At 33.2% G+C, this 10,552-nt stretch overlaps 1 protein-coding gene across 1 annotated transcript; it reads left to right on the forward strand.

Moving 5' to 3' along the window:
- The first annotated feature begins 6,016 nt into the window (after positions 1-6,016).
- LOC131596269 (EIN3-binding F-box protein 1) lies at positions 6,017-9,601 on the forward strand. Its single transcript, XM_058868877.1, has 2 exons — positions 6,017-6,359; positions 7,012-9,601. Exons 1-2 carry the CDS (start codon positions 6,335-6,337, stop codon positions 8,916-8,918), a joined length of 1,932 nt encoding a protein of 643 aa, XP_058724860.1. The 5' UTR covers positions 6,017-6,334; the 3' UTR covers positions 8,919-9,601.
- The last annotated feature ends 951 nt before the right edge of the window (positions 9,602-10,552 follow it).

Consider the following 10,552-nt stretch of genomic DNA (forward strand, 5'->3'; position numbering starts at 1 on the left):
TTTTTAAGAGTGGTTTGAATAAACGTGATTTTCATTAAATTTATACAACAGGTTATTTAATTAACTCTAGCCACATTTAATCAAATAATTGGTTAACTACTCTTAAACTGAACTTAATACACACAACTAATACACCCTTCGGTCACTATTATAAGCAAAAAAATGGTCTAATTCTTGGTCACTATTATAAGCAAAAATCAATTATTACTAAATCATTTAATGCTGTAATTCCTAAGATACCCCTATATTTCATTTTCCAATACTTCATTAAATTTAATAAAGAGGATATTATAGTAAATTTAATCAATGTTTTCTCCAAAATCTAAAAAATTAACTACACTTAATTGAATTTCTTAATAATCGTGAAAACCATTTTTTTTTCTTATAAATGTGACCGGAGGGTGTAAGTTTCTTCATTTCAATAAGTTTCTTCAAGTCATCAAGTCTTACCATGTTCAAAGATTTTGTCAAACATAAAAGTCAAATGTATTTCAATTATGATCTTTCAAGAAATATAACTTGTTCTTAGCGCGTCTGTTTCTTCCATGACTGATTGGGGGTTTTGTTAAATTAATGGTTGAGTTGTTGTCAATTAGTAAATTGATCTTTCTAACTTCACGATTCTTCAATTCTTCAAGAAACATCTCAATCAGATGAAGTTGCAATATATTATGCTCCACAAAATAATAGAGAAACTATTAGTTGTTTCTTTGAAGTTGTGCTGATATACTCATATTGACACAAGACCCACTCTATATTGACCGAGTTGTACACGCCAACATAGAGCCTAGAGAAGACTTAAAGAAAAAAAGTTGAGAGGACCATGATAACTCTCCTTTGGAAAAGGTGACGAGCTCGTCCAATTTTATGGTCAGCTTAAGTAAGGGCCCATGTACCATTTTGGTGTTAAGGAGTCATACCTCTTACGTAAACTTACTTAATCTCGTGGTCGGTTTAAGGTCAGGGTTGGATGCAAGCCCAATATCAATAAACTAAATTGTCCACACACATACACAAGTGTTTGGTATACAAAGAGACAACCATATTAATAACCCTTGTGATTGTTAAGCTCAGTGAAGGGAATAACACTTAATGGTTGTTATGCTCAAATGAGAGGACAATAGTATTAACTAGCATAAATTCAGTAATTGTCGTAACCGTCAGATGAAGAAAGGGAAGTTAAAGTATAAAAAGATGCAAAAATAGGAGAAAAAAAGATCAAACCTTAAGCAATACAGAAAATTAAGGCATTATTTTCTATATGATCAACAAGGCTACAAGCAGTGTACATTTTTTAATACAGAAAATTCCATAAGATTGACATGTTTTGTAGGTTATTAATCAATGAAGCTCCATTAATGACAAGCATGCTTTTGATGATGACACATAATCCTTAATGATGACAACTAAAGTAAAGCACAAAACGGTTAAAGATGCAACCAGATGCATAGAGCTTGATAAATTAAATTATTTGATGATGAAACCTAAAAGGAATAAAACTTAACTCTCATCTCGAAGTAAAACTCTTCAAGCAAGTGTCTATAATATTGAAGTACCTGGCAAAATTTGAAGTATGTGAAAGTTTGTCTAAATGCGTCTGAGTGAATATATATTGTAAATGCATTAGGATTTTCTCGTAAATTATACGACTAATCGCACACACCCAAACAAGTTTCAAAACTTGTTTTTCTCTAAAATATACTTTCAAAAATACTTTGAAGAGGTGCCAAATGAGTTGGGAGCTGTCAAAATAGCTATGGGCAATATTTTGTTTGTGTCAATCAATTGGCACCTCATCCCAACTAATTGGGAGAGTTCAAAAATGTGCCCTAAAAGATTAGGAAATCGTATTAATGATATATAGTGTCAAATATATTATTCCTTACCATTTTTAATTTAGTAATTGATCAATTTGAAGATAATCAATCGATTGGAGCATGTAGCCAATTGATTGGCAAGTCATAAATGACCATAAAAACTTTTCAATTTTTGTGCCAACCTCTAGCCTATAAATAAAGGTCTCTTCCCACATATTTTTACATTTAGAAAACATGAGAATTTTATAGCTCACTCCTCACTCTCTCTATAAAATATTTCTTTTACTTTCTCTGACTAAAGTTTAATTGTAGCGCTTTCGAGAAAGTTGTTTAGCAAGTGAGGCAATTACATTTCTATAAGGGTAAAATTATAATTTCATCAAGGAAAGTTTTTGTTTTTTACCTTGGTTGAACAATTCATCCACTTAGGAATTAGTTTATTTTGGGTTCAAAGCTAAATTCGTAAAAAGCTTGGTTTTTAGGGTATTTGGTTGTTAAGTCATCTGGTTCAGTTCGAAGGCTCAACCCATGTAAAAATCTCCATCAGGTTCAAGCTTAGTCCGATGTTAAAATCTCGGTGAGGTTCCAGACAAACCCAATGTTAAAATTTCCTAGGTTATTGGCTAGCATGGTATAAAACCAAGGTTAGGTTTGCGAGCAAAACTCGATGTTAAAAGCTCTCTCAAGTTCAAGATTAGCCCGTGTAAAATCATGATTTAAAGCTTGAAGACTAATTGCTCCAAGTTTTTCGTGAAAAGAAGTCTAACTGCTTCATTCTGCCGTATGGAAGGAAGACTCACCGATTATCTCCTTATTTGCTATTTGGCTAGAAGTTAGCCATAAACTTAATTTTTCTTATATAAGGGGGTTGGAGAGTTTAACCTACTAAAAACTCTTAAGTTCATTGGATACTCTCAAGATCAAATTCCGGGGACATGACTAAGTCTTTTTTTACCGAACCTGTACAATTCCTGGTATTTTTATTTTTTCCTTTAACTCTTTAATTTGCTCAATTTATTTTCTGCTGCATATTTCCAAAAATGTTTTCCAACTCTAATTTTGATCCAAAAATTTATTCAACCCAATTTTTTCTAAAACATATTATTTACCCCCTTCTTGTGTGTGAATCCATATGTCCAACAATTGGTTCCCCACTTTTATCACATTAGGAGTGGCTTATTTTTATAGGAAAAATGGAAAGCAAGATGTCACAAAAGTTGTTGAGCACATATTGGCTCATTTTATTTTGTGTTTGATTTCATAATTTACTACAAGAGTAGGTTAATGATTGTTCAATCCAAGTTTTTGCTGAAGTTGCTTGAAAAAAAGATTTGGTTGTAAGAAATTTGTTGAGCAAAATGTCTCAAACATGTTGTGTAACATCTTGGCGCACGCGCGCTACATGGATTAAGTTCTTATTCACTTTAGATTTTATTAAAGATTTGTTCAATTTTAATCCTTCCAAAAGTCTGGTGAAGTTGAGTTCATAAAGAAGCATTTTAATCCAAATCAGTTTGGTCAAAGATTTGATTAAATCATATATTTATTTGGAGAAGATCTTAATTGAATATGTTTTAAACAAGAGATTTGGATTCACATTTATTAAAAGATTTGAAGCTGGTTTATTTAAAGGAGGTTTATTTCCTTTTATATCCAATTAAAGATTTGGTTGATTGTGTGCTTTTTGGTTTAAAAGGAAACAAGATTGAATTTGATTTAATCAAGAGATTTATTCTTAATACTTTAGTTCAGAAGTTGGAACTGTGATTTATATCAAGTAAATATTTTATTTGATTTGTTCGAGATTCATAATTTTGTTATGTGGACATATGTCAAACCAAATGTTTCACGATCTGTGAGACATATTGTCTCAGACTGGTTGCTTGGAGAGCAGGATAAATTGAAGTATATATTGTCCTTTTAAGATTTGTTTCCTCTTATGTTATATTAGAGATATAAGTGTGTTAACATGTGTTTAGATTTGAAAAAGATCTAATTTTAGCAAGATTGCATCTGGGGTGCTTATATGTATAAAATTTTTATTAATCAAGGATCTCAATATTCAAAATAAAGATTTGAGTAATTATGCGAGTTTTTGGGAGATATGATCTAAATTAAATACTGCACGATTGATTTAGAGATTCATATTAATTTTGGAAGTGATCAATCAAAATTGAAAATTAACATTATTGAAGATTGATCTCTTGTGATTTTTAGAATATCAACATTATTCAAGATAAACATCCTACATGGCTTTGGAGCTAAACTTCATGCTGTTATATAAAGCAATCTTCTTTGTGAAGACTCGGAACTTCAGAGAAAATATCTACTCTATATGAGAGTTTTTAGTTGAGTCTTTTTTGTTTTTAGCTGTGTGTTGTTAAACTCTATTTGCTAGTGACATTCATATCCAGAGGAATAGAGTTTTGTTATGAGTTGTAATAGTTTCATCATTCTTATACTTTTATAATTTTCCATACACTTGGGAGAATGTTTGAGTGAAAATGAAAGGTTCCTTAGATTCAGGAGGAGTCTTGATCGAATCTTCACGGGTAGTATTATGAAAGTGGCACTAGACAGAGTGAGTTTAGATAAGACCAATTATACTTCTGATTATTAAGAGTGGAGTTCTTTCTATAGGGAGTCCTAAATAGAAATTCACAGGTAGTATTAGGAAAATAAGCATTGAACAAATAGGGTTCAACTAAGACCAATTTGTACTTTTGACTATTAAGAGGGGATTTCCTTTCATTGGGTTAACTCCCTCCATGCATAGGTGATTTTCCACCAAACTGAGTTACCAATTCCCGTGTTATTTATATGTTGCTTTAATTTTTCTATTACATAATTATCTTGTCATACACATTGTCCCATATATTGTGTTTAACATTTTTCCCTCAAAAGAACATAATTTCAATTGGCATAAGAGCAGACACCCTATTCTGATTGGGTGTGTTCCAGGGTTCTTATTTTGTTCAAGATGGAGAATTCCAAAGAAGAATATCACTTCACCGACCAACGATTCTTGATTGTGCTAAGAATCCTCCAAAGATTGCAGTTGAAGAAAATCATGAAGATTATGAAGACCAAGTAGAATTAAACCTTCCATATTTTTTTTATACTTCTTTAACGTAAGTGACATAGCATTAAGGACATTACCCTCATCCACAAAACTCGATTCATGATGATGGTGATGGTTATTTATGATGTTAACCTGCTATTCTCGTTCATGACATTGATGGTTGATCCATGTTACTATGACTGTTTCCAACCACAAATGTATACATCAAACATAATCTTGACCTGATGATTGTAATTTTTCAATGGTTCTAACCGCAGTGTCCCATCAGATATGTAAACATTATTATCGAACTTGAAATTTAGTTAAATGATTTACTAATATCTCTCAATAATGATTTTTTCCAAGCGATTGTGCTGAGGGGAAACAATTTCCTTCAATTTTTGGTTACTTAATTACTTAAAAGAACATTAAATACGCTATATGTACAGAGATGTTGAATTGCTAAATTGTAGAATGCATAAAAATAAAATAAATATAAAACATTAAAATGTGCAAAATGACTTAATTTAATTAGTTATGTAATTTGAAATGCTACAATCATTTATTTATAGGTAAATACTATTTCTACGGTGATATATTCTAGAATTTAATCTTGTTAAACTACTTACGTAGATACTACGCAATGTGATGTATACTAAAATTTAATTTTGTTCAACTATCTACAAGGATACTACGCAATGTGATATATACTAAAATTTAAGCTTGTTCAACTATCTACATGGATACTACGCGATGCGATATATACTAAAATTTAATCTTATTTAACTATCTACGTAGATACTACGCAATGTGATATATACTAAAATTTAATCGTGCACAACTATTTACATAAATACTACGCAAAATGATATACACTACAATAAAATTTAATCTTGTTTAACTATTTACGTGTATATCATGCGAAGAAGTTTTAGAATAGGAAAGGATTGAAATTAGTCCAAAAACATCTTATTCACTAATTACAAATAATTGATTATAATAGTTACAATTTTTTTGTCAAAAAGATAAGGTAAAAAAAAAAAAAAAAAAAAAAAAAAGAAATGATGTAGCATAGTGGGGGAAAGAATAATAGAAAAGAAAACCCCACTTTCCATATTGAATGCAAGATACATTGTATGTGTAAATGAACCATTCATTGTACGGGAATCCGTTTCCCACTTGTCTCTTACAATAAAAACCTTCCCTTTCATCAACCATCATCAATCTCTTCATTCATTCATCTTCTTCTTCTTTCTACACCCCCCTATTTTCTCTCTTTCTTTTTTTGCCCTATCTCTTAGGGTTTTCAATTTCCCCAATTTCACACCTTCAATTCATCTCTCTATCTCATGCTTATTTGCCTTCGATTTTCATACATCGTAATCACCGTCTTTGTTTTCTTCTTCTTCTTCGCTGTTCTTTTTTCTCTCGTTAGAGGGTTGTTTCAGCTGTATCCATGTCTCAAGTCTTCGGCTTTTCCGGTAAGTTTTTGGTGTTCATAGGAAAAGTTTGTTTTTTGATGATGATTATGCTCTTTTTTTGTGAAATAAAATTATGGGGTGTTCTTACTTTTCTTAATTTGTTATGTGTTATGGATCATCACGTGGTTATTGCTGGAATTTTGATTGGGTAGTATTGTGTTATAGATCTGCAAGATTAGGATTTGGGGGGGGGGTTTGTGTGACATAGTTTTGAATTTTGATTGCTTATTGGATCTGATTAGAGACATATAGATTCATAGTTTTGATTAGATAGGGAGATGATTTAGCAAGGAATTGTTTTAAGGATTTTTCTTTTGTTTGTTTGTTTTTGCTGAAGATTAGAACATGATTTGTGATGTTTTTTTAGCTTATGATTCTGAGTTTGGGTAGTTTGTTTTGTTTATGTTTGTCTGATTTAAGCAAGTTATGTTGAAAATTGATATGAATCTAGTGATGGTTTCAGAGGATTAGATAGAATTTTGAGACATATGCTATTGATTACTGTTGTTTGATTTGATCAAATATTTAGTTCATGGAATAGTTTTTTTTTTTTTTTGTTAAATTTTGTGGTTATATATAGATCTCATTCATTATGTTTATATGCTGGATTTGTTCTTTTCTGATGAGTTTACTTAAATTTTTTGGTTCTCAGGTGACAACTTTTGCCATGGGGGTTCGATATACACAAACCCCAAGGAAGCCAGCTTCTACCTGTCTCTCGGCCCTCAGGTTGATGTCTACTATCCTCCTCAGAAGAGATCTCGTGTCAGCGTTCCATTTGTTTTCGATGGAGAATGGTTTGAGCAGAAGCAGAAAACAACAATTGATTCCTTGCCAGATGAGTGCCTCTTTGAGATCTTTAGAAGGTTGCCTGTGGGTGAAGAAAGGAGTGCTTGCGCTTGTGTTTCCAAACGTTGGCTTATGCTTCTAAGCAGTATTTGCAAGAACGAGATCTGTAGCAACAAGAATACCTCAGATGGTGAGAATAAAATGGAAGGTGACAGTCAAGAGTTTGGAGGCGAGGGGTACCTTTCCCGGAACTTGGAAGGAAAGAAGGCAACTGATGTTAGACTTGCTGCTATTGCAGTTGGAACCGCATCACGAGGAGGATTGGGAAAGCTTTCAATCCGTGGAAACAACTCAAATCGCGGGGTGACTTCTCAAGGTCTCAAAGCAGTTGCTAGCGGGTGCCCTTCTCTAAAGGTTCTTTCACTATGGAATGTTTCCTCTGTTGGCGATGAAGGCCTAATTGAGATTGCTAATGGATGTCAACAGCTCGAGAAGCTTGACCTTTGCAGATGCCCTTCAATTTCTGACAAGGCTTTGATAGCAGTTGCAAGAAATTGTCCAAATCTAACCGAGTTATCATTGGAGTCTTGTCCTAACATTCACAATGAAGGTCTACAAGCCATTGGAAAGTTCTGCTCCAATCTGAAGTCTATATCTATCAAGGATTGTGCCGGTGTTGGTGATCAGGGAATTGCTGGCCTCTTTTCTTCAGCTTCTTTGCTTTTGACAAAAGTGAAGCTCCAGGCATTGACTGTTTCTGATCTATCTCTAGCTGTTATTGGACATTATGGAAAAGCAGTTACCGATCTGGTCCTTAATTTCCTTCCAAATGTTAGTGAGAGGGGCTTCTGGGTTATGGGAAATGCTAATGGATTGCATAAACTGAAGACACTCACAATTGCATCATGCAGAGGAGTAACCGATGTTGGGCTTGAAGCTGTTGGAAAGGGTTGTCCTAATCTGAAAAGTGTACACCTTCAAAAGTGTGCGTTTCTCTCAGACAACGGGTTGATTTCATTCACCAAGGCTGCTATATCACTTGAAAGCCTAAAATTGGAGGAGTGCCACAGAATTACCCAATTTGGGTTTTTCGGTGTCCTTTTTAACTGTGGTGCCAAATTGAAGGCTCTTTCTCTTGTAAGCTGCTATGGAATCAAGGATCTGGACTTGGAATTGTCACCCTCATCTCCTTGTGAATCACTACGTTCATTATCAATCTGTAACTGCCCTGGATTTGGAAACGCTACCCTATCCGTGCTCGGAAAATTGTGCCCTCAGCTTCAACAGGTTGAATTGACTGGACTTAAGGGAGTGACAGATGCTGGTTTGCTTCCACTGCTTGAGAGCTCCGAGGCTGGTTTGGTTAAAGTCAATCTCAGTGGTTGCGTAAATCTTACAGACAAAGTAGTTTCATCCCTAGTCAATCTGCATGGCTGGACTCTCGAGATTCTAAACCTCGAAGGTTGTAAAAACATTAGCAATGCTAGTTTGATTGCAATGGCTGAGCATTGCCAATTGCTTTGTGATCTTGATGTTTCCATGTGTGCGATCTCTGATGCTGGGATAGCTGCTCTGGCACATGCTCAACAGATAAATCTTCAGATTCTTTCTCTGTCAGGCTGCACTTTGGTTACGGACAGGAGTTTGCCCGCTTTGAGAAAATTGGGCCACACCCTTTTGGGACTTAACGTCCAGCATTGCAATTCAATCAGCAGCAGTGCAGTTGAAATGCTTGTTGAACTTCTTTGGAGGTGTGACATCCTCTCCTGAACTGCAAGATTCAATCTCCCTCAGCATTTAACACTCGGAAGTCTAGTTACACAGCATAGTAGTTTTTTGGTCCATTGATGTGGGTCTTGATCATCCAGTGACTTGGGTCCCTTTTTCCGGAGTATGCAGTCATTTAACACTTATTTTTTCAGAATCCTTAACCGGAATTCTGTTTTTGGCACCTTAATTTTGGTTGCCGCCTTTTAGATGGCTGCATATCTCTGACAACACAGCTACCAGGTTCTGGAGTTAGAAATCTTTGTTACTTCGTGTGGCACCCCGATGTTTTTAGCCCGGCTTTATATCGGTTTTGCCACAATGTCTTCGTTACCTCTGTCTATGTTTTTACAGTTATCTGTACCAGTGTCAATAGGTGTTTTGACTCAAAGGGCAGTTTCAGTATTTGTGCTCTTGTTAAGGTTGTAGCAATTGTCGGGTTCGGAGTTATGATGCCTTGTTTTCGAGGGCCTTGGCCGTGGCGGCGACATGTCTGCCATGACAATCTTATTCCATTGGGAAAAGGTTGTTTTTTTTACTAGGCCCTTGTTTTTTGAAGGCTTCATTTTTTATGAACTTGTCTCTGTAACTTCTTTACTGGTTACTGATGCTGATATCTGCCCTTTGTGTTGTATGGTATATCTATCACCACCATCATGAAATAAAATTTGCAGTTTCTTTCTAAATGCATGTGTATTGATATTCATGTATACTTTTATTGTTTCACAATTAGTTTTTTTAACTGATTGGACCATTTTTCATTAAGCTTAAAGGTTATAATGCAAGGAAATGTTTTAAATTGTAAGTTGTAATTCATAACTTTGCAACTTGACTCATAATTGAGTATTGCAAGGTTTTTCTTTATGAGATAGTTTTATATTAAAGGTTAAATTAAGATTACTTAGCACAAGTTGAGAAGTAATATATTGTTCAGCATACAAGGTTGAATGTGATAATAGAATAAACTATATGAAAGTTATATATAATGAGATTGCATAATGTGTCCAATTGAGATTTCTTTTAGGATAAATTTGAATTGATAGAATATAGATTCCATTATTTGTTTTTTTAAATATATCATTTTATCATATATATTCTAGATTGGATGGAAAAATAAAATAAAGAATTAGATGGAATGAGTTCCATCATGTTCTATTTTACTTATTATTTACAAATTCAAACAATAAAATCTTATTTATTAAAATCTTATTTATTAGTTATCCATCAATTCTATCATATACCACCCATTCAAACAAGTCTTGTTTATATTGTTTTTGTGATAATTTGTTTTTAAAGTTTTACTATTTTGGTCAAGAGTGTAATTGGTGGCTAATAAGAGAGAGACATAATAATTTAAATTTGGTATTATATTCTCTAATTAAAACTATTATTCTTTAAAGTTTTATTATGTGACAGATAAATTATTTGGCTTATACTCAAGTTAGGTAATTTTAAAATTGGTTAAAGTTGGTTTTATGGTGAGTGAGGTAACTTAAATAATATATGTCAGATTTAATGAGTATAAGTTGCTGATTTAATATCAAGTAATGATATTTAATTTTATTTATGTATTAATAATTTACACTGTCATTACATCACAATCTTTAAAAAAAATATTTTATATGTGATTCTATAAA

Source organism: Vicia villosa, linkage group LG4, assembly GCF_029867415.1.
Source record: "Vicia villosa cultivar HV-30 ecotype Madison, WI linkage group LG4, Vvil1.0, whole genome shotgun sequence".
In the NCBI taxonomy this organism is placed as follows: domain Eukaryota; kingdom Viridiplantae; phylum Streptophyta; class Magnoliopsida; order Fabales; family Fabaceae; genus Vicia; species Vicia villosa.

What these genes read in the sequence shown, in the direction of transcription:
- LOC131596269 (XM_058868877.1), top strand. Translation starts at nt 6,335, where the DNA reads ATGTCTCAAGTCTTCGGCTTTTCCG. An exon ending in TCAAGTCTTCGGCTTTTCCG is followed by an intron (nt 6,360 to 7,011) that starts GTAAGTTTTTGG and finishes TTTGGTTCTCAG; the next exon opens with GTGACAACTTTTGCCATGGG.